At 33.6% G+C, this 24,914-nt stretch overlaps 1 protein-coding gene across 2 annotated transcripts in view; it reads left to right on the forward strand.

Moving 5' to 3' along the window:
• LOC135122457 (head-specific guanylate cyclase) overlaps positions 1-24,914 on the forward strand; it is a 207,398-nt gene that overhangs the window by 158,401 nt on the left and 24,083 nt on the right. For both annotated transcript variants that reach the window (XM_064046644.1, XM_064046652.1), the window contains exons 5-7: positions 3,681-4,375; positions 15,179-15,358; positions 18,911-19,049. In XM_064046644.1, the coding sequence (XP_063902714.1) occupies positions 3,681-4,375; positions 15,179-15,358; positions 18,911-19,049 (1,014 nt within the window). The remainder of the gene's footprint in view (positions 1-3,680; positions 4,376-15,178; positions 15,359-18,910; positions 19,050-24,914) is intronic.

Consider the following 24,914-nt stretch of genomic DNA (forward strand, 5'->3'; position numbering starts at 1 on the left):
GAGATCATTGAGACGTAGTATCAGGTTGTCAACGACAGTCTTCCACAGTACAGCAAAAAGTACTCTTGCCTGGGGGGATCCCCTGTACACAACAGCCGCGATTTCGGTCCCACCTACATTAATCAGGACCTCCCTAATCCGCAGCATGCAAGTCAGCCACCTATTCAAGGTGGGATCTACGTCATGCTCCTTAAGGGTAGTTCTATGCTTTTGAAGGTCGTTTTATTAAACGTTCCTTTAATATCCAAGAACATTTCTAGCGTGGAGAGCTTGTTCTCCATCGATCACTTTTTACACAGTTTTTTTACAACTGTGTAAGGCCGTATCCACGAAGATCCGTGGGATCCGTGGGATGTAGGCATGTTGGTTCGAATATAGAGGTCGCTTGGTTAAAACAATCTTCCGACTCTCTTTTTCGCTTAATCTTTCTAGCGTTTTCAGCAAGAATGATCTTAAGCTGATTGGTCTGTGCAGTTTAGCCAAGATGTAAACTTGTCGTCCTGCCTTACGTATGAAAATAACCTTTACATTTTGCCTTACATTCGTTATGTACCCGAAAGCCACAAACCCCCGAAGCATTGGCACCAAAATAGGGTGTAGTCTACTCATTCGCCTCTGGAGAGCAGGATAGAAGCCGTCCACTCCCAAGGATTTAAATATATAGCGAAAACCTTGCGAGAAGGTTGAGTACCGACTACATCCCATTTGGAATGGGAAGTAGTCCTTGTACTGCCTGGAAACATTGTCTGTAGCAGAAGTTCTGTGAATTCTTTTGAGACGGCTGTGAAAGTACCATCTTCTTTCTTTGGGATACCTGGGTAATGTGCGTGATCCTTCGAGAGAACTCTCTTCAGCCTTGCGGCCGAAGCAGTCGACATTATGTAGGATTTCCACGCTTTCCGTTTCCTCTTTCCTATTTCTTTCTTAAACTCTTTCCGGTGCCTTTTATAGGCTTCCCAGTCTTCAGTTTTCGTTGCGTTTTTTGATATGTTGAAAAATTTTCTTAACCCCGATTGAAGTAGGCTGAGCCTTCGGTTCCATCATGGTGTACCTTTGCGCAGGCCTATTTTCTTGAGGGAACAACTTTTCTCTAAGCTAACATTAGAGAGTCACTGATAACGGTCAAGGTTTTCTCTTTGTCTTGTGTCGATAGATATTCTATTGGCGTCAACTCTACAGATCGCCAGTCTGATTTATAGTTCTTCATCGTATCCGTCAGCCTACGGTTCCTATACGACTTTGTCTCTATGTGTATACACTTTAACGTATACATAATCCACCTATGGTCTGACAATCATCAGTGTCAGATAATAATGCGTCCATAATGTGTTGTGAAATATCTCATGTAGCCAGTGTAATATTGATCAGTTCATCACTGTCTGACTACATGATGTTATGAAAGTTGGTTCGTAGCCTCGATTGAAAATTTCTAGATTTGTTGGTAAGTATTTAGCTAATGTTCTCCCTGGTCCATTACTCTCACACAGGGGATAGTGGCATTGGCATTGGTACCGATGTCGAGACTTATATTTCCGATGTCACAGTGGTTCACCAAGTTTACCGTCTCCTGTGTTGGACATGGTTCATGTACTCTCTGTAATAAAGACACGGATGCTATTACTAGTTTCTCTTCGCCTCTTCCTATGTTAACACCTAACATTTACCACAGTCACACCCCTAGAGCTGACCTGGCGTAGGAGGACGGCTTTAATATTCCTGGGAATATAGATACATGTCCTCGGAAATTCTGTTATCGTGCCATTTAAATTATTCAGCCCCGCGATCCATGGTTCATGGATTCTTGCTATAGTCTTTTGCATCTTGCCTAGGCAATGACACCAAACAGCTGCTATCTCTACAACTAAAAATTTCATTTCTATCTTAGGAGACACAAGGCTTATATCTCAGGCGAGCCCGCGCCTACTGGTAGAGGCTTCATCCACTGGGTTTTCTGCTTCCTTCATACGGGTCTGCCCTTTCTGAGCCGACGCCTCGTTCTCCTTAAGTTTCAGGTAGAAGGAGGACAGCATATAACTAATCCTGCCCTATCTCTCCCTGATTGTTTTGGCCCCGTCCATCCCAAGACCAAATACTGAGAGGTTACCCCGAGAGGGGTAGGTTTGGCCTCTGACCCTCTAGGCGGCGAAGTACGACCTCTGCATCCACCAGTGGTCCTGGTATCCGCAGGCAACCACATTAAGTTGTGTACCTTTCCACAAAAATGTTAGGAAGTGCACTGTTAGCGCCAGTCATTCCAGGGACACCTCGTCCTACAGGTTATCCTCAGTATTTTGCCAGTGCACTTGATGTCCCTGAAAGTGGCTACTTGTCTTCCCGATGCCAGGCACTGCTCAAGTCAAATACGCTTATAAAAAATTACGTGAACCCTCTTTATCTAAAATCTTTCAAACATCCCAGGCACATTACTGCTGGCTAAAATTACGGTTTTCTCAAAATATTGATTGATTTAAATACAACCCCGTTATCATTATAAGTTCCTTTTTTTCCTGTAAAAAATTTCGTTTCTAACTAAGGCATTTTGTTGAACAATGTTAATGTAAATACCTTGATAATAAACTTACTCTTTTCTATGTTTTATGACTTTTAGTATACTAAAAAATAGGTCTTCCATTTCTGTCTGCCTGTTTATTTGTTGTTTGTCTGCGTTTTCAATAGATAGACAATCTCCAAAACTACTACATACTAATTTTATATGTTGGATGTCAGAAATATCGTGTTAATGGTAAAACGCTCACGAAAATCTATCTAATTATCCTCATCAACACTTTAATGACGTCACCTCAAACTTTTTGTAATAAATACCATACATACCATAAATTTTATTAAATACCATACTTCTCTAAAATCCCCAAGGACGCACGACAAATACCACATGCACCTGTATAACTGGTACTTAAATGCTTTATATCTTATGTTATTAAAAAATAAAACTTACAATAAAAATTAAAAAAAAATAAGATTGTCGTCAAGACATGTCAACACTTTGTACATTCCGCCATCAAGAACTAACGTTCTCCGCCACTCTCCATCAAGAACTGTGTGTAATTGTTGTAATAAACTTATGGTAGAAGACAACTTTATAAGTCATCGTTAACTGATTTTTGTTCTGTCTTACTATGGTTATATTTTTTTCCTTTTTTGTACTCAAGGCAATTTCCTTTTCAGTTCAGGGGCTTTGGAATTAAAAAAACACAAAATGTTGTTCCACGCAACAATCTTTTGAATGTGAAATTTAGGAGTGATTATTTTTCAATCTGATGAAACAAAAATGTGTAAAGGACCTATATCAGCGATAAAACTGACGTTTTAAAACAATGTTTTTGCGATGTAAACATAAAAGATGTGTACATAACAAGTATACAGAATGTACATACGCAATTATAGAAATTTTGTAAAAAAAATACATTCAAACATATGAAGTTTATACCTTTACGGGCACATAAACAACGTTATTGCGATTTTCTTCGATCTGGCCGTTTGCTAGGTCAGCGTTTTTAAATTTGTTAAGAAGTCCATTTTAAGAGCATCCAGTCACATTTTCTCCATTTTCTTGCTTGAATAATAGAAGCGAATAGAACAAGTTTGTCCTCAACATTTGGATAAATAAATTAGTACAAAGTAAAGTTGCCGTAAAAGTTGAAGTTTTATTTTTTTTCCAGACATCGACGAATTCGATTTCCTGGACAAACTCGGCCAAGAACTTATTTCTACCACGTGTAGTGGCCGTCTGGAGCGCGCCTTCAAGTGCCTAGGCGGCGACCTTAAAGAATTCTTAACAACTTTAGACGGCGTTCACGACGTCCTTAAATATCAAGAGGAAGTAGAACACGAAAACGAGGCCTTCATTTGCACCACTAGCGACGATTGCCTCCAACTGGACTTCACCACTGAGAGACCGGCCGTGGCTTACCTGTTAGTAGGCAGCCTGAAATCCATAGCACGCATTTTATACAACACACGCGCCGAGGTGGAAGTCACCCAGAGTAAACAAGACTCGAGAAATTTCAGCTTCAAAATAAGGCGAATTAATGACGGCAAGGCGCTAAAAGAGACCATAACTCAGCGGATTTGCCCGGCCGTGACCGACCTGCAGATGGGGGTCGCGACCTTCTGCAAGGCATTTCCCTGGCATTTCGTCCTGGACAGGCGACTGGATCTGGTCCAGCTGGGCGCAGGATTTATGCGGCTGTTCGGCAGGATGCTGACGAGCTGCGGCAAGTCGGTGGCTACATATTTCGAGTTCCACAGACCGAGAAGCATCACTTTGTCCTTCGGAGAGATCGTTAAGAGGGCCAATACACCTTTCGTGCTCGCCATAAGAAATCTTCCGGGAGTTGAGGCATTTCCAGCGGAAGTAAGTCAAGGCTGATTTATTAGAGGGATTTCTTCACGGGTGTTTACCTGGTCCTTTTTAGCGGGTAAAAATTACGGGAAAGCGCCACGAGAAATTCGGTCGCTACAAATCATAAGCCAAGATTCGTTAAAATGATTTACTATCTTATATGAGGTTTCTACGAACGTAATAAAAAATTATGCATATTAAAATTTTTGAAAAGGAGATAAATTTCTTGTTCGCGAACCCTTGGATAAAACGGATCAGAAAATAGTGTAATTAAAATTATATCAACAACCCAGATTTTTTTATAATAGATAAAAGCACTCAATTCATTATCAGCTTATCGCCATGAAGCATATTATTTACCTGTTAATAGGTCCCATATATGTATTTACTGTACTAACAGCAAGTGGTATGGGTGAAATTTTAACTTTTTGTTGTGAAATTATTAAAATAACAAACAATAAATGTGGAACTTTGTTGAGTAAACATTTAAAACATCTTTTATATCGAGCAATTTAGCTTTGGCATCAAATAAAGTCATAAAGAAAAATCGTATGATTAGTTATAAATGTCAGTCAAACATCGCGTTCACGTTTGCAAAGACGCCAATCGATCAAGAGTTTAATAAATAAAGCAGACGACTTCTTTTTTATTTCGGGCAAAGGATGCAATGTCGTCCCTTGTTTTTCTTACTTCATGTTTGTTTTACGAAATAACAACTTCTAGCTCTGTATGGTCAACAAAGTTTTTTTGAAGTATAAAATGTTATGTGAACTGACCACATATATAAAATAAAATAAAACAAAAAGACCAAAATTTGACACAAAAATCGATTCTTCTTAGTAAGAAAGAGAAAGTTATTATCTATTTTACTCTATTGTTTGTTATTATACAATCACACGTTACTTTTAAATAGCTCTACTAACTATTTAAGTTTGTTTGCCAATTTTCTAATCGTTTTTGTTTTTTGTTTTCTTAATATTTCTCACAAATCTTTTTGATCACTCGGTGCGCTATAATAATATAACATTTATCACCATAACACCGAAAACACACAAAATATTTGCCAACGCGTTTCGCTTAGTTTAGCTTCGTCTAGATGATGACCACATGGTTGACGAACCGCGTCGGCAAATATTTTGTGTTTTAGGTGTTATAAGGATAAACGTTATAATCTTTGTCACATCATTTAATTTCGACCGAACTGCTCATTGACTCATCTGAGTATGGGTAATTTAGATACCAAGTGCAATTTGAACATATCCATACCCTCTAAAATTTCTTTACCTTTAGATTTTTTTTCTGTTATCATTGAAGAGTCACTTACAGCATGACATTAAAATTAATTTATACTTAAGTATGCTGTACATTGTTTTTCAAAAAAAAATCCATTACCTATATCAAAAACCATCCACTTAATTATTCTGAAATTTTAGAAATTTATTAATATTGTCATTAACGTTACGAACTGTAAAATGTACAGCGCAATGGCCAATTTCATCTTTTCTCCAGGTTTTGTATACCCCCTAGAATAAGAAAAATCAGGTCGCCTGTTCCCGTCTCTCTGTCGTCTCTTAGGATTTTATTGCACCGATAATCTCCGAAAAGAGTGGCGATTGTTGTGAAATTTTAGATGTGCTTTAAGAATATCGTAAAACGCTAACCAACATATATCTGATGAATTTTATTTGTTGTTGTGAAAATCGAATTTTATAATTTTAGTGAAAAAAATACACAAATCCTTGATTTGAAATTTTGCGTACGCTCACTCGTGGACATGCGAACATCGCTAATGAGAATTCGTGTGTTTATCCCTTCGAAAAATTTGATAACGTCATCTCAAATTTTTCTTCTGGAAATTTATAGTCTTCTTTATTTGTCTAGAATCTAAGAAATGACTTTTTTCAAATTTTGGTAAGACTCAAAAATTAATGCAATGATTAATTGATTACAGAACAACGATTAAAGTTTATTTAGTCATCCCTCTAGAAAATTAATGACGTCATCGCAAAAATTTATTCAACCGATGTTTATTAAAAATTTGCTTTGAGCTATAATGTTCCGCTTCTGTAAATACATTTTTATTTTTTACATTGTTTATACAGAATGTTTAAATAAATCATATAATTTTATTAAGTAAATCAAAACTGGGTTATCTAATTTTCCGAAAATTGTGGAAACGTGCATATAGTTACGAAAAAAAGTAAAACCATGATCCGTCCCAGTATGACGACTGGGTTTTCTAGTACATTGCCGCGTTCACTGGTGACTCATAATCGCCTACGGTGGAGTTCGATTTAACAAAAACCTAGAAGCGGTTCTCCGGAAGTCTCAATGGCGGGCTCCAAAACGACCCCGAAGCAGAGATCACAAACTCTCCAGAAGGAACGCGTGGCTGTTTAAAATAGGGAACACCGTCGGGAGCGGGCAGTCTACTCTAATCCAGCCGAGTCGACTAACGAGTACAAATCAAGTTGAGTCGGAATTATTCTCTGTAGTGAACACTGTATAGTTAGTTGTGTAGTTGTATATCATCGAGAAATAAATTGTTGAGTTTTACTCACGGCGATTTAATTTCTATAAATCATAACAATAATTTCGGAACTAAGATTCAATATTAATAATAACTGGTTTAGGGGAAAATTGGACCAGAATTCTGAAGATTTATGCCTACCGAGACTAAAGCTCAAAGCACAGCAATAGACAAAATAATAATTGGTCGAAGATTATTTCGACAGAACTTTTCTCGCCCCTGAAAAAAAATTATAAGATTTGACTTTGCGAAATTTATTTTTATATGTCACCCCTTATTAGTGAAAATAAAGATATGTACGTAATGTTACAGTAAAGGTAAGGAAGCGTTCTACGCGTTTGTTTCAAGTGAGTTTTAGGTTTTGTAGCTCCTAGAATAAGAAAAATTAGATCGCTTGTTCCGTCTCTCTGTCATCTCTTAGCGATTTTATTACATAGATAGTCTCTGAAAAGAGGGAAGTAATTGTTGCAAAATTTTAGATGTACTTTAAGAGTATCGCAAAACGCTAACCAAAGCATACCTGATTAGTCCCACAAAAAATATAAAAATCATTCCTTTGAAATTTTGCATACGCTCTTCAACAGTCGTGAATATGTAAACATCATAAATCGCCAATGGGAATTCGTGTGTTCATCCTTTCGAAAAATTTGGTGACATCATCTCAAACTAGCTAGAAATTTATAGTCTGACAAACATATAAAAGATATATGAAAACTAAATTTGTTTGAATATGCTTTTTTTGCTATTTTATGCAATCTGATGTTATCAAACTGATAAAATATTTTCACATTTCTTAATACTGTATTTCCTCATCAGAAATGATAGTCGTCGATATTACTTGAAAATGTTTTCTAGCATACTTCGTGGAAACCACATAATGACAATTACTTAGTTATTCATCATTATCTATTTAGGCTACTAGAACAATTACCCGTTAAATTGAAACGTGTTTTCTATCGTACAAATATCTGCTTACTTAAAAATGTCCCCTCATGTTTGATTCAAGAATGACTTAAATTACGTCTGCATTAAAAATTGGAAAAGTTGAGTGGGTGAATGTGCAAGTGGCGTGCATTAAAGTTGCAGTACAATTGGTAGTTAAAAAAAATGTTTCTAAACTTAAACGTTATAAAACCCATATACCTGATTACTACCTCCCACGAGATCGAAGTTGCGGCCGATTCAGCAGCTTTATTTGTGTAATCGAGGGATTGCGTCTTATCTACAACTAACCAAAAAAGCCTTATCTTGTCACTATGCTCAACTGCAGTCAGTGAAAAAAAAACTTTAACGAGGTTTTAAGCTGCGATATACGTCGCACTATGTTCTGTAATAAGAAATAAAAGAAAATATTTCGTGTCGGCAAAAACAGAAAATTCTAAAACTAGACCAATAAAAATTGTTTTAAATGATTCCAACGAAACTTTAAAAATTCTGAAAAACAAACAAAATTAAAAATGATAACAGTCAACAACGATCATAACCACATTTCTTTCATAATCGAAAGTGATAATCCTGATACTGATGTGCCTCAGGTATGCAATTTTATAGGAAACTTTCTAGCATCGTCCGACGAAACACTTGTGTATTACAAAATATCACCTTAGCTCAACTTTAAAACTGTCACGCGTTAAAAACAAAATAAGAAAATTGAGAGAATGGCGATTAGTTTTGATGTTTTTCAAAAGGTAAATAAATTAAATATCAGGATTTGTAAAGTCCTCAAGGCTACGCAGAAAGTTGTCAGAAACTTTGCTCAACTTAACAGACGCATTAAGTTTTCGCCCAGACTTTGAATTTGATTTTTGTGAACAAAACAACCGCTGTTTCACGCTTTGTAAACTTTTAAAAAATCCTGAAAATGAAAATTGCAAGTATATAAAAACAGCAACAACTCTTTGATTTTTCCAGCGATCACGGAAAGTTTACTTTAATCATGGTGGCGAAGTTTAAGGGTTAATTTACATGCAAATGAGGAAAACTTCCGGAAACTAATTATTACAGGGAAAAATTACTTCTCGTCGTCAATAAAAAATTCAAACGGGTAATAAACTCGAGTCGAGATTATTGCTCATCTTTATGAATTTTTCGATGATTTAATTCGCAACTCCGACCCTGTGTTTACATGGTATGTTAACGTGTCGCCGTGCTTCAATTTCTATTATGTGTTTGCTTTGTAAAGCGGGTTTTTGTGTTGTTTGTCGAACTCTCCTCGTCGCGCGATTATAAATGCATTTATACATTTTTGGTACGGGATATTTAAAAATAGATTAGAGCCGGATTTGGGGGTATAAATCATCACCGTACGTAAGTGTATGTCTAGAGACGAGCTCGCATTTATCTTTATATGTCCAAAGCGGGCATAAATCTGAAAACTCGAAGCCACTTATGGGAAAACCGTTGCTTTCAGCTCCGAAATTATTTCTCGGGCTGGGTTTTGTAAGTCGTTGCATAAAAATGAAGTTTATTGGATTGATTGAGCAATTTCGAGTACATGGAATGGCTGTTAGAGAGATATATCGGAAATTTGTAGGTTGCATTAGTCTCTCTAAATGTTTTAATTGGGACTGTCTCTCAAAGGCTTTAAAGTGGAGAGGTGGAAACTACCTCCCGGTTTCAGACACCCTCTCTTTGACGAGAGCATGGTCGAAACGTGTTTGTAGAATCTTGTTAAAGGGAAATTTGATAACAAATATTTCCGTATAGTTTGCGGAAATGTTTATGTTTGGGGAGAAATGGGTCGGGTTGGTCAAATCAAATTGTAAGTTTCCTGTAAATGCTACAAGCTTCTGAAAGCGCGATAACTAAAAAGTAAAATTGTGTAGATCTAAATTTAGACCGCTAATCACAACCCATTAACAGATCCAAAATTAATTTTAACAACTATCTTCACAGTATATTCGATGAAAAAGCACTACATGAACTTATTTATCGATCATGACTTGAAAAGTTCATCTCGTTTAATTACAATTCTACCAAGATAGCAAAAGTTCAAAAAGTTACATAATTATATCGAAAAGAGCGTACCAAATTCATTCAGAAAGTTATTTTGTAATGCTTGTCTCAAACACGTCTTCTTAAAAATTTCACACAATGAATTTGTACAGGGTGTTTTTGAAAGGTATGTAGAAAAATAAACAAAAAATTGGACATGAGAAGCACATGTCTTAAATTCAAAATTAAAAATCTGCACGGTATTTGCATCAACGGTTTTCAGTTGTAAAATACCTAGAAGTAATCCACACAAAAGACAGTGTTAACTGAAGAAGACAGTAAATATTTATCTAATAATTTCTCAGGATGTCGTCATCAGTTTTTTGTAGGGATGAAGGTTGATATATAAAATGTCACTGACACTAATAATAGTGTTAATGTGTTTCCAGAATGATAAATGGGGTGATTCGGAGATAATCGATGGAATAAATTGGTTCATACATAAATTATTTGGGATGTCATGCATAACGAATTCTAAAACTGTTGAATCTGTATTGTAATTACGGCAACCAAAAGACCAAATATTATAGCAAAAAAAATCCTCACGTTAAATATTTACCAGTACCATTTTAGTTCGTTTTTAGAATGGAGTTAAATCTATGGCTACTAATGATCGCTAGAAAATTTGTATTTAGACATTTTTTAAAAATAACGTCATTACTTTATTCTAATATCCCAAAAGGAATGAATAATTAGAAAAATCATTAGTGTAGGTACCAGATAAAAAAAGCAAGCAAGTAAAATTTTGATGAAAAATGAGTGATTAAATAAAATGTACTAAATATATTCTAAATCAAGATTTGCCAGCGTTTTACCAAAATTTCAAAAAGTCGTTGGATGGTCTGTGGAATCAACTGTAAAATGTCAATGAACAAACATTATTTTTCTGTGATAATCCGTAAAGATATATTTAAAAATTTTAAAACAAGATTGGTTCATTAATCATTAAACTATAGGTCAAGGAGAATATCAGCAGATAAATCTAAAATTGGAATTTAGGGCATTTGAAATACCAAATTTCGTAGAAAGTCCAAATCTACAAGGTCAGTGATTAACACACCTGTTGTTGTATAATTTTCGGTTGACAAAAATATCTTAACAATGATAATTGTCAATTTTGGTTTTACATTGATTGTGAATGTAATTATAGTTTGTCACTTTTTAGATGACAGTAGATGCAAAAATGTCAATGTTATTAAACCCATTTTTCTATATATACAAGGATTGAGTACCATTTAAAATCTATAGAAAGAAAAAAGCAGCAGAAGTTGCATCCTAAATTAAATCATAACAGACAACGAAACATCATTAGATTTATATTGCAATTTTTTAATTAAAAAATTTTCGATAAAACAAACTCAAACTTTCAAATACAATGCCTAGTTTTAACATTGTTAAAAATAAATGTTACAAGAAAGTTCAATGTATGAACTTTCACTCACTTGTGGACTCAAGGCCCGAGGTTAAAATAACCGACACGTCCTTCATTATGTGCTACATCAATATCAACCTTTCTGTAGAGCTTTGTACCTATATGATGAACATTTTCTCCGCACGTGAGAGAAACAACAAGTTACAAAAAATATCGTTGTTTGTGTTGTTACAGTGGGTCACTAATTTAACGCTAAATACATAATATAAGCTTGCTAACTTATTCTTCCAACAACCTTCCAAATACTGGAGAGAAATTTTGTATATTTGTGGCACACGCTCATTTAATTAACTTGACTTCTAATAATCTAAAAAGAATTTAAAGAATGTCTGTGTTTTAGTTTTAAAAAATAATATCTTAGTTATATTAGTTACTCGTATCTCCAAATAATTAGAAACTGAGTGCTCTTCGTCCGTCTTACAACGATGAAAGTTCTAAAAACAACTTTTTTTATAAAGTTAATTACCCTTACATTTTCAGGAAAAATAATATTACGCTCCATTCTAGCACTCCCTAATTTCTCAGTAGATGTCGAAGGAGAGATAACTACGAAAAGATGAACAGATAAACTGTGATTAGCGCTTTACCGTCTTTATGAAACTTTAAAAGTACACTTAAAATTTGAGTCTAGTCAGTGCACTAGTTGCAGAGATTACTGGTACCTTCGAAAAGTTTCGCAAAGATAGAACACAAACAAAAAGATGCAAACGGGAAAATCATCCTGTGAAATTAAGCTTATTTACTAGTCGCTAAATACACATTTTGATCATTTCTGCATTTCAAAGCATGTTTATAACATACTTAAGACATCGAACCGTGGAAACTGAACTAAGTAATAGACATAGATATAAGTTACGTTCTTTAGAATATGCCTTGAGAAGCAAGCAGATGCTATTAAAACAAGACTTGTTTGTTTATTTCCTGGAAAGTAGCAAAAAATTAAGTCTCCACTTAGTTTACGCGGTGAAATTCCATCTCAAAAACAACCATATTTATTAACAACAGCCGAGATGTTTGTAAATACCCGAAACAAAACACTCCTAACGCGAAAAACGGCGGATTTAAGAGAAACGAATAACGAGACATATTTTTTAATGAAAGTTAAGGAAAAATATGATATTATTAACTTTGTTACAGAAATTGTAACTTATCTTTTCTGGATCGTTAAGATAAATGAAAATTTTCTAATTTGCTAGTAGTAGATATTGTAAATATTCGGACAATATAGTGTGCTGTTGGATTACAATCCTTGACAAAGCAGCACTTATTAGTTTCATTTAAATTACGAGTAGTTAGAAATTACTTATTTTTAATTGAAAAAATATCAGACATAAGACAACCATTAGATATGAAGCTTTAAAAATTATAATATTATAAAGTATATTCGTGTGGAAGAACGTCAACGATTTTTTAGCTGAGATCAGAACTGTCGTGGCTGGATTGATTTTTCATTTTTTTTTATCTTAAATTAAAAAATAATAATTAATAATAGGTCAAACGATTTTATGACGTTCAACTTTGATTCTGCTAGACTTCTCGTCCGAACACTCGTTCTTTATCTAACTAGGTAATAACGCTACGTACACGTTTCCACACACAATTTTTAAAGTGATCACATCCTCCGAACGGCGATCTCATCTCCTAATTGTCACCAAAGGTCGCCCCAACCTACCAGTTGTCATTATAAATTTAAACTAAAGTTGCAACAATATTTGAAGGGTGGTTCGGACGAGAATAGTTGCAAAATCAAGGTCGAACGTCATAAAATCGATTGACCTGTTTAATTGTGCCTCGTCTTCTCGTCCGAACACTCTTCCTTTATCTAACTAGGTAGACGTTTAACGAAATAATATCGCAAATGCAATCTGCAGAACGAATACACGATATATGAATTAAATATGTATTCTATAATCATGCCACACTGTGTTTTTTGTCATATTGTATATAGAACAATTAACAGGCTGAGGCGACCTCTGGTGACAAATAGCAGACGAAATTGCTGTTCAGAGGATGTGACCATTTTAAAAATTGTGCGTGGAAGCGAGTATGTAGCGTTATTACCGAGTTAGATAAAGAAAGAGTGTTCGGACGAGAAGACGAGACACAATAACACAACAGTGTCCTCATGAATGTTACACTTTTTTTAACGATAACAAATTGCAACATCTTAACTTACCTTAGTTCCTATATTTGAAACTTTTATGAAATGAAATATAAGAAACTGAATGCAAGGTTTCCACACGTTTTACTACATCAGAGAATGTTTTAAATAAGTACCAACTTAAGTGAAATATTTGTGGTAATAATATTGTGATTGTTTTCACAGGTAATATAAATGAACAGTTGACATATTTAATTAGATTTACACCACACTAACTCATCTCTAATTGGTAATCAAAACAAGAATTGTCTTTCTACCAAATTTTGATTGGGCTCTGCCTTTTTTAGTTGTAAACTTGGAACCTTACTTTGCCTGGTTGTATGAAAATTAATCCTCATGTGAAAATACAATTATTATTATTATTATTTACTTAAAGAGCGTTTTACTAAACCTTGTGTACTAACCAAAGCGACTGGAAATATATTCTCAGGTGAATACAGAGCGTGAGAATTCAACACTTCTACATATATATTTAATAATCTGCTTACTAACAAGTCCCACAAGTTCAACGTTAGTTACTTTTTCTTTGTTACATTTTTCCCTGAAAAACTTCATTAAATGATTATAAACCACGCATCGCATTTTAATTGAAAACTACATTTAGCAATTCGCTCTCTCTCCAGTCGGAAATTGGATACTGAAATTTACTAGAAACATTACATAAACCCGATTGTGGAACTAAATAAATCTCTACGGATTTTTTTCTCTCAATTGAAAAAGTATTCATGTGGTGTGTTAACACAATAACCAAACGAATAATTTGCGACTATGGTCTAGTTAAATGCAGAGTTTGCCCCGATACAAAAACAGCTCTAACATCAAAGCTATTTTGTTTAATTTTCTCCGTTGAAGTGTTGAAAAAAAAAAACGTGTTGTAGACTTCTTATTTTTAAATTAACTGTGAGCTTTCACTATTTTATTTATCACATCATCACCTAAAAAATGTTGTAGCTACTAATAAGAAGATGAAATTAAAAATGCAAATGACGGAAAGTTTTTTTGTTTGACTGACTATGGAACACAATATACACTTAGGAACGTACAACTTTAGATGGATAACTAATTAAACTATAAAAGACTGTTGACAGTACTTTCATGTGTTTGATATATTTTGTAGAAACCTGAAAAACGCACAATATATCCCCTCAAACACTTTTTGTTATTTCAAATAAACTACCTTGAAATCATAAAAAAATATATACCCTATAAACAGGTTAAAATAAATATGACAGTTGTTCAAATATGACTTGAACGATTAGTTTATTTTATGAATAAAATGGATGAAGAAAAATGATTAATTTGAAACCTTTCCATACGTTAAAGTTCCGTAATACATAAGGTAAATGTATACATCGCATAAATCCAAGTAGTAATTGGCTTTAAATCCATATTTTTCTGCTGTTGAATGTATACTTTTTATTTATAAAGTCAACAACTCTGAGACAAAATAACAAACGTCAATTTAAAGAATTTTTTATAATATAAATTTTCCGCTTCTTTACGGTACAAGTTAATACCGGCTTCATTAAAGAGGTATTAAAACTGACTAATTTAAAAAAGCAATATTAAAGCTTCCGTGAACCATCTGGTACGCTCTGTTAGTTATAAAAATATGTTATTGAATTGCTTCTATTTTCTAAAGTATTAACGTTTCAGCAATGAAAAGCGTTTTATTGTAAAACTTTAAATTATTTCCAGGGTCTGGAACTGAAAGGTCAAATGGTGTACTGTCCGGAATCCGATTCGATATTGTTTATCGGTTCACCTTTCTTGGACGGACTGGAAGGTCTCACCGGCAGCGGCCTTTTCATCTCTGATATTCCCATGCACGATGCTACAAGAGACGTCATCTTAGTAGGGGAGCAAGCGCGAGCGCAGGTAATTACGAGATTAAAAGAAACCAAAAACGAGTAAATTCTGTCCACCACAAACACCTTAATTTCCGGTTTTGTTCCGTATAAATCAAGATTTACTACCGGAGTCGTATTTCCTAACGAGTTAATGATGACTTGTCTTTGGCCAGACGTAAAGATACGAGATAATCTGAAACTTTTCCGCTGACGGTTAATTGAGATAGAGCAGAACGACGTCGTGATAAAAAGTAGATGAATTTAATTAATTTGTTTGATTAGACGAAACAAGACTCTTGGCAAAATCTAAATAACGGACTGTGTTATGTAGGTTTGTTTTGTTGAATAAAGATAACATTTACAACTGAAACTACGACTAAGATTCCCATACTTTTTTAGGAGATTCGATTTTCACAACTTTATCTGGGGACTTAAACAAACTAGAATAGTGACTTTGTGTGCAGTTTAATCTCCGATTTAAAACTTTTCAGGCGTTTATATACCACAAAGTTGGAAAGGAAACGCAAACTTAGAAAGTAAATTGTATTGATTCCAGTCTCCAAGTAGAATATATTAAGTAGTTTCAGGAGAATATTTTAATTTTCTTCCGAAGCATTTTGGTGTTGATATCAAAATAAAAGGAATAAAACTAAATTTACTTACCACTACCAAAATCAATTTTTGTATGTTAATCACAGCAGAGACAAAATTAGAAAAAATCTTATTAGGTTTCAGTAAACTTTTACATGGTGGTTATTTAATTATTCCTGTTCATGTTCCCTACAATTGAAAACAAAATAGATTATATAACAAATCAAGAACAAATAAAAAATTAATCTACAGAAAAATAAATAAGTATGTAAAATAATTACCACTGTGAACCGATTATAGTAACCAAATGTTTCTCGTCTTGTTACAAAAATAAATTGTATGTCGTTTACTTCCCACATGCTATAAACATCAACAGTGTATAGATTAAATACACGTGCAATCATTTTCATTTTTTACCATAATTTTACATACTCTTCGTTCTAAACCGCCGTTCATTGCATGCTGGAAAATTTAGTGGGGCATTTAGAACATTGTTAATGAATGAAGGTTGAGGTCGTTCTCCACACTTTTTATTTTGTTTTTTATTCAATACAGTAGTTGTTTCGGGAAACCACGCTTTTCATTTTCACACTCACAATTCAGACACGATTTCACCCTAACATTCAATTTATTCCCAAGTAAATCCTATTTAAAATGTGCACAATTTTGCACTTTTTAACTCCTTTTTAACTCTATTCATTTAGCTTGTGTAATAAAAACAAAAAAATATATCCTCAACATAATATTGTTAATAAATGTCATTGCTCATTTTTAACGAAGAGAATCTTAAATACATCCAGTGTTAATTACTGCATTTGAGCTGAGAACATCCTGGAAGTTAGCAACTTTTTTGTCTCACTTTTAAATTCCGTGGCAAGTCCAATTTCTACATTTAACCTTATAAATATTTACGACTTTCATCCATAAATTAGCAAGTTTTAACAAAATATTAACGCTAATAATATAAGATTTATTTTTGAGTAATAACTTTATATTAAATGTGTTTACTCCCTGTGTTTAGCTTTACGATACATAAAAACTATCCCTGAAGTTTTATATCTGAAAGATTTCAGCACTATATTTGTGCTCATCTATCAGTCCTTCAAGATTTATTAACCATATCGATGTCTTCGGAACTGTAAACGTTATTTTTTCAACTATCAATATAATGACAGATCATTTTACGTTGAAACATGATGTATTGCCTTATATCAGAATTTCTCAGTTTGTTTCTGTTTTTCTTATGATGAGTATTTTTCCTTTTTCTTTTCTCAGCACATCCGCCCATTTTTATGTTTGCAGATAAATCGCCACATTCGACTCACGTCATTGACTCGACAATGGCATTTTTCCGAAAGCGTAACAATTGGAACAGCAAGTACGAAACATTTCCTGAATGCTCTATTGATTTTATTGGCTGCTGAAAATAGCAACACAAATTAGCTAAAATTTCCGTTATTTGATATTTTTACTCTGTGGTTTTCACAAATGCAATTTTAAACATTGTCTGGATGTCATTCATCTTGACATTTATGTAAATTTTATTGTTCCTATTATAACGGTCCAATTTATTTATTTAATTCGTACCAATCCATCCCTATATTCAACCCTACCATGTACATGCACACACTTATTATTTTCTAAATTTTCTTTCTATTCTGCATTCGGTTTAGCTTGGCAGCATGCAAAACTCGTGTTCATTAAGGTTTAGTCATTCCGCTTCTATTCGTGTTAAAATTTGATTTTTATATTTTAAAATTTAATACTAAATCAAATTATTTCTTGAATTTTCATAATTTTAAAATTGCGTTTTTTCGTTTCTATCACGTCATATTTTAAAAACTACTTTTTCAAAATTTTGTCCTAGTTTTTTATCTGTAATATAACCAAGCCCGTTCCCTCGGCAGTGGTTTCGCTAGATAGTGGGTAGGGACGATGGGAATCTCTTTAATCCATTCATGCGCGTCGCTAATTAAATGACGAGGCATTTGACTGATTTTGTGTTTTTAAATTTCTATCAAAAAAATTTTTCTTTGTTACTGGTACAAAAGGTGTATTGAAATATTTAACATGCGACGTTTTTTTTTTATTATTGAAGATTTTAAAGTCAATCAGTGGCAAAGTTGTAGAGCATGATTTGAAATAGTTTTTGTAATGAAGATCTGTCTTTAAGATTCATGTATCAACTTCTACAGAAATCGGTAGATTTTTGGATAATTGACAACACCTTCGCAAATTCTCCCATATAAATTGCTTACGAGTTTTGTACACTGTCAAGTCAAAGCGGAACGAACTTTAGACCTGAACAGAATCTAAGGTACAACACGCGTAAAGATATTCTGTCCAGAAGCCAGTTTTTTTTATCAGTTCCATCGATTTTCCAAAAAAATTGTTAATATGCATCGTGACAGTGAAGGTATTTTTTGTGGCTTACGTGATTATTTGTTTCGGCTTCATCTCAGCAAAAAAATAAAAAACATCCACTTCACTGCCTTCCCACGCAAATAATTCGTACTGAGAATGACAATGAACGTCATTTCCGAATCGAAACAAACATGAAAAAGTTGACATTTTGCAAGCAAAGCACAAAAGTACTCTTTCGCTTAATGCCACTTTGTTTCCAATTTTCATTTGATTTCAGACCCATCTGTTGTTGTTAAAGCATGGAACACAAGCCCAATAAAAACAAAGCCGTGTGAATTACGAGAGTTGTCGTTCCCTACGCGCTTACCTATGATACATCGTTGCGGTTACACAGTGTGATGTAATAAAGAACATGTCGGTGTAAGCAATCCCCAGAGGTCTATCAGACAAATGCACTGTGGTGCATACACTGCACCAGAAATTTATCGGAGGCGAGCATTTGCCGCTGACATATTCATCTACATTCTATTTCGATTTAGAGGGAAAGCCCCGTCTGTGTAGACACCTTTAAAATATTTTTGCACCATCCGCGAACAAATATTTTATGTGTTCGATTCGATTTCAGGACGGCTTACGTCGCCGAATGGATAAACTGAAGAGTTCAATTGAGGAAGGCAACAGGGCTGTGGATAAGGAAAGGGAGAAGAATGTTAGCTTATTACATTTGATTTTTCCACCAGACATCGCAAAGCGGCTGTGGCTTGGTAAGGCAGTTCTCCTTAACACTAAAGACACAATAATCTGACACAACACATGACATAAAAGTACTTATGTCCGTCTCAAGTAAAAACCATAAACACGCACGATAAACAAGATGGCTTCTGCTTCACTTCCTTTCAAATAAAGCTTTAGTACTAAGTTCTCAAATCTATTTAACGCAACAATTTTTTATTAATTTGGATCAGCGTTTATATTTCTAACAGGGGCGGCTGGTCAGGGGCGGCAGGGTCGGCCACGCCGTACCAGTCATTTTAAAATACTTAGTAAGCGTTGAAATTAGAAAATAAAAAAAGAAATGAAGTTTGAATGTACGTTAGGATAGATCATATATATTAAAAATATATTTTATTATATTGTAGGTACAAAACAAAGCATTTGTTGCTCATTTTAAATGCTGATAAACACGCTTTGCCGGCGAGATTTCGGCACGCCGTACCCAGGAATACATAATGCTCGATGTTTCGACTTCGTAGCAGCTTACGGTTTCATCGTTCTCTTTGTCTACTACACTGTAGTAGACAAAGACCTGGCGGAACGTATGTTGCGCCAGGTCCGGCGAAATCCTCCTTCGCCGTACCCAGCAACGCGAATTTAGTTTTTAAAACGCTTAATAAGTATTTAAGATAGCTAGCAAAACTACAAAACAATAACGGCTTCGATGTTCTTCAGTGCATACTATTTTTTTTTAATAATAATTGTCGATTTAATACATTTTCCTGTGTATAAATAATAAACGAAAAAAATTACATTAAATTATCTAAAATTTTATTTTTCGTACATAACTTAGCTACAACATAAATGCGCTTTTTCTGTATTTTTAGCATCTAGGCGTTTTCAGATATTTCAGAAAGGAATTTAAAGTTTTAAATCATTTTAATTTTTTTAATTTATTTGACAATTTGTCATATACATTTAAAAAAAAATAAATGTAAATGAAGATAGGTAACAGTTGGTACTTTTATTACTACTTTTTTTTATATTTTTTAACTGCATGTCATTATTTAATTATTATTATTTAATTGTGGATGTCCGGGGTCGGCAAGCCGTATAGCCGCCGGTCGACGCGGAACTCAGTAAAAATAATGTTTTCGGTGGTTCTCAATTAATGATAAAGCAGAGAAAGTAGAATTAAGGATTAATAGTATTTGGAATCAAACTGACATTGTCAGTTTCCTATAAAAAAATTATTTTAACAGGTCGAAACATTTGAGATGTTTTGTACATCCTGGCACGTAAAATGTCAGTGGTTAACGAGTAACGGCCATACATTACGAAAATATATAACACCACGGTGTAGACTCAAAATATTTAGCCGACCCGAAATTTTGACCCACCAGCCGCCACTGATTTCTAAATACAGTGAAATAGTATATCTAGTATTTTTTTAATCAGCATCAGAATTAGAATACGTTAGCTTTTAGAATATTAAAAATTTAGAACTCTGCGTATCATTCTCTTTCTATCTTGACTATGAATCTCCTGATTTGATTAAATACGACTTGGACAAATGTAGTTCAGTTTAAAAAACGAAGATAATTTTAATGTGAGCGTTTGTAGTCTTGTTTTTGCGTGAAAAATGTTCTTGTTATTAAATACTTTAAAAGTTTGGAATAACTACTGCTGTTTTATGGCCAAATCTTTTAACTGGGTTTATGTTCTCCAAGAAATTTTATGCTAACGACTCCAAAAGTAAGTACTAAAACCATTATATTTCATGTTAAAATTAAATTAGCCAAGCTAGAACATGGTAATAATTCTTTGATTAATTGATTCAACTAAGGATTTTTCAGTATTTGCCAATGCAAACAGTGTATTCGTATTTACACTTGTTATTCACTCTTATGGTTATTTCACATATCAAAAACCTTTTAAAAAAAACCTAGATTTTAAATTTACATTTTTTCGAAAAGGTTTCCTACAAAAGTAAGATCAAATAAAACACTTTCAACACTTCTCAAAGAGAAAAATGTCGAAAGCAGAACTGTAAAATTACAAACATTTTTTCTAAAAATATAGTTATAATATATATACGCTTGCCAGTTGAAATAACTTACAGCGGTGCACATCTTAAATTTTGCTTCCTAAGCAACAGCTCCATTCATTTTGGTAAAGTTAAATTTCTAATATAAGGTAGTAGTGCCCAAACATAGTGTCAAAAACATTAAGGTGTGCATGCCACCCTTCAATGTTAAATCAAATTTATGCTTTTTGTAACATACTAAAATTATGAACATGAAAAATAAAACCACATTTTTAATTTGTTTGTATAAGATAAGCTATAGACCATGTCAGAAGCTTGTCACACAAGCACAGCACATAGGAGTTGCAAATACATTAGTTAAAGCGTGTTTCATAACTTATCATATTTTTAAAATGATTGTATGGCAGTAAAAAAATCTAGTATGTTGCACGTGATTTTAGGCAATCTCCGTAAAATTAAATGACAATAATTTTTGTTTTACACTTGAATGTTAAATCATACTCCGCTTATGCAGAATTCAACTATTTTACATAGTCAAATTAAGGTCAGTGTTAAAAAAATACTGCTGTTCATCATTTTGAAGAAGGGACATACATATATTATCTATAGAAAGTAACAAACACTTTACTCCAACAAGTAGAATACAAAACTTAACTTATTCAAAAGACTTTCGGCAATTTTAAAGTATAATATTTTCACAAAAAAATAAATTTTCAGAATGTACCCAATATCTCCATTATTAACAAACTTATTGTTATAAAATTTTAAACATGACCCTGTCCACACCTTGCTCTCTATAATGCAAGGGAGTGTTTTTAAAACATTTACCCTCACCTTCTTTTTAAAATATTGGTAAGAATTTTCATCAATTATTATCTTTAAAAATCAATCTTATCGCATCATATTTATAGAAATTTTAGACTTTTTTTTTCACCACTCTTTTCAGCTTACAAAACTCTATAAATCATAGGAAAAAACAACGTCGACTTTTTGTAGGAAATGAAATACAGTAAAAGCAGGCTTTGTCGAAGAAGTCTTTTTGCTGTATCTCATTTCCACGATTGATAGAGGTTTGAACACTGCATTCCGAAATTTCCTTTAATAATTAAGATATTGATTTTTAAAAATACGTGAAGAAATTTTCATCAAAATTATAAAAAGATGATAAACTTCTTGAGAACGGATGGTGATATCGAAGTTCTCTAAACGCCTTTGTCTTTAGCTTAAAGGGGAAGGCTTAATTTAGTACATTGCAAATATGACGCACAGTCTCAATTATTTACTTGTTATTATGAAACTGGATCAATATAGGAGATACATAATTTTACGATTCCACAACCTTCAGGTATGTCAATAACAAGGGTCAAATAATTTGCATACTGTCTCGACAGCGTCTTTAAAATCCATCTCTAAATACTGGACCTTCTCCTAATAAATTAAAAGCATAACTGACGAAAGAGGACGTTAGATTACCTACATTTACAAAAAATACTTTATTTATGTTTTGCTTTAATCAACGTTGATTATAAATTGGATAGTTTAACAAAAAAATACTTCCAGTTATCCAACAATATTTTCTACACTGTCGGCTTTTAAAATGGAAAAATAGGTTACAGTTTTATCTTAAAAAGAAAAATTGCTGTTTCGATTTTTACTAAAAGAAAAAAAAAACGAAAGCCACTAATTCAGTGTAAAAATTATTCCCGTCAAAATTTTTGTATTACGAACAACTACATATACCTATGTCGCATGTGTACTCAAGTGGTATCGTAAAAATGAAATTGGAAAAAGCGTTTCGCCTTATTTTGGCGACTGTAAGGAGGAGGCTTATATTGTTTCTTGAGTTTTAATTATATTTACCTTTAAATAATTAGAATGATACCATTTTTCTGCTAAAGTAATGATTCGGTCGACGTTAGTGCCAATTTCACTATGGCCTGTATTGTAATATCATGTGCATACATAATTACACTATCCGAGGAAAGGAGTAGAAAATATCGTTTACATAAATGATATAATTATATAAGCTTTGTTCTTGCCTTGGGACACACCATGTTTAGTTTCACGGGTTATCGAATTCGTGTGATTTATAGTGACGGAATGTTTTCTTCCATTTAATTAGGTTTAATGGTATTCCTCTTACCCCATACACTTCAAGTTCATTTAACAACAGTGAGTGAGAAACACAGTCAAATGCTTTACTTAAGTCCAGTAGCGTAATGGTTGTAGATTCACTATTTTCAAATCTGTTGATTATTTCTCACTACCTCATAGACAGCATGTATCGTGGATAGATTACTTTGAAATCCAAATTGCGATTTATGAAATAAAGAAAATTTCTTAAAAAAAGTAATTAACCGATTTTTTAATAAAAGATTTCAATAACTTCACCAAAGGGCACGATGGATATTGGACGATAGTTATCTTTAATATTTGGGTCCCCCATTTTAAAAACAGGTACCACTCTACTTAATTTGTACATGTATGGAAACACTCCCGAACTGAAAATCATGTTTGTCAACTGAGTAAGTGGATCAATTATTATTATGAAATCAAGAGTAATTTTTAAGTATGCAGACATTCATCGAGTAAGCATCAAACTAATTAGTATTTTTCACCAATGTGAGATAAAGTGAAAAAATATAAATTACCCAGGGATTATTAATGCATTTTAGACATGCTTTAAGTTTCTTGTTGCTAAAATAAATCTACACATTTTAAGAAAAAAAAAGGCAAAATGTAGCCCCGCCCACCCACCCTACCACTATTGTGATGATTTTAACTGCAAAATCCCTATTTCTTTACGAGAATTTAAAAACATGTTTCTGAGTATCGTGTTGTTCAAAGAATACGATGTATACATATATTAATAAAAACAATAAAACTAAAGATTAGGCCCCACCCATACCCGCCCGGATTGCAGTTTTCAATTGTGATGAAGTTTTCATTCGTTGTCAGATGGAGGGGCAGAGTTTAATTGCAAAATCCATATTTGTCTATAAGAATTTACCATTTCAAATATGTTTTGAGTTTCTTGTTCTGAAAAGATGACTACGTATATTAAGAAAAAAGCAAAATATAAGCCCGGCCCATCCGCCCCGTCTCAATTGTGGTGATTCTTTTTTTAGTCGTCGAAAGCCAAAGGGGCGGAATTTAAGTGCAAAATTCTTATTATTTCTTTAGAAGAAATTACCATGTATGACATGTTTTTGAGTATCGCGTTATTAAAAAAATACTAGGTATTTAAAAAAAAAACTAAATCCAAAAATTTTGCCCCACCCATACCTGCCCTGATATAAATACTAATGAAGTTTTCATTCGTTGGCAGACCTAGGAGCGGAGCTTAATTGCAAAATCCATATTTCCTTACAAAAATTTACCATTTTAAAAGTGTTTTAAGTTTCTAAGAATTTAAAAAACATCACAATTGAGCTAGGGTGGGTGGGCGGGCGGGGTTTATATTTTGCATTTTTTTTTTCTTAATATACATAGTATTCTTTGAACAACACGATATTCATTTTTAATTTCTTGTAAAGAACTAAGTGTTTTGTAGTTAGTTACATCCCCTTGGTTCACGGCGCATAAAAAAATCATCACAATTGAGATAGGGCAGGTGGGCGGGCTTACATTCTGCCTTTTTGTTTTAATATGTGTAGACTTCTTGTCACAACATGAAACTTAAAACATGTTTAAAATGGAAAATTTGTTTAAGGAAATATGCAATAGGCTCCGCCCCTTATTGCAAAATCCATGTTTCCTTGCAAAAACCATTTTAACCATGTTTTAAGTTTCTTCTTATGAAAAGATGGCTGTGTAGGGGTAGTGGCGTAAAGATAAAAGTTGTTTTTACATATGGGAACTTTCGTTA

This window comes from Zophobas morio, unplaced genomic scaffold, assembly GCF_036711695.1.
Source record: "Zophobas morio isolate AGI-343-1 ecotype UQ-CSIRO unplaced genomic scaffold, CSIRO_AGI_Zmor_V1 ptg000002l, whole genome shotgun sequence".
Lineage (NCBI taxonomy): Eukaryota > Metazoa > Arthropoda > Insecta > Coleoptera > Tenebrionidae > Zophobas > Zophobas morio.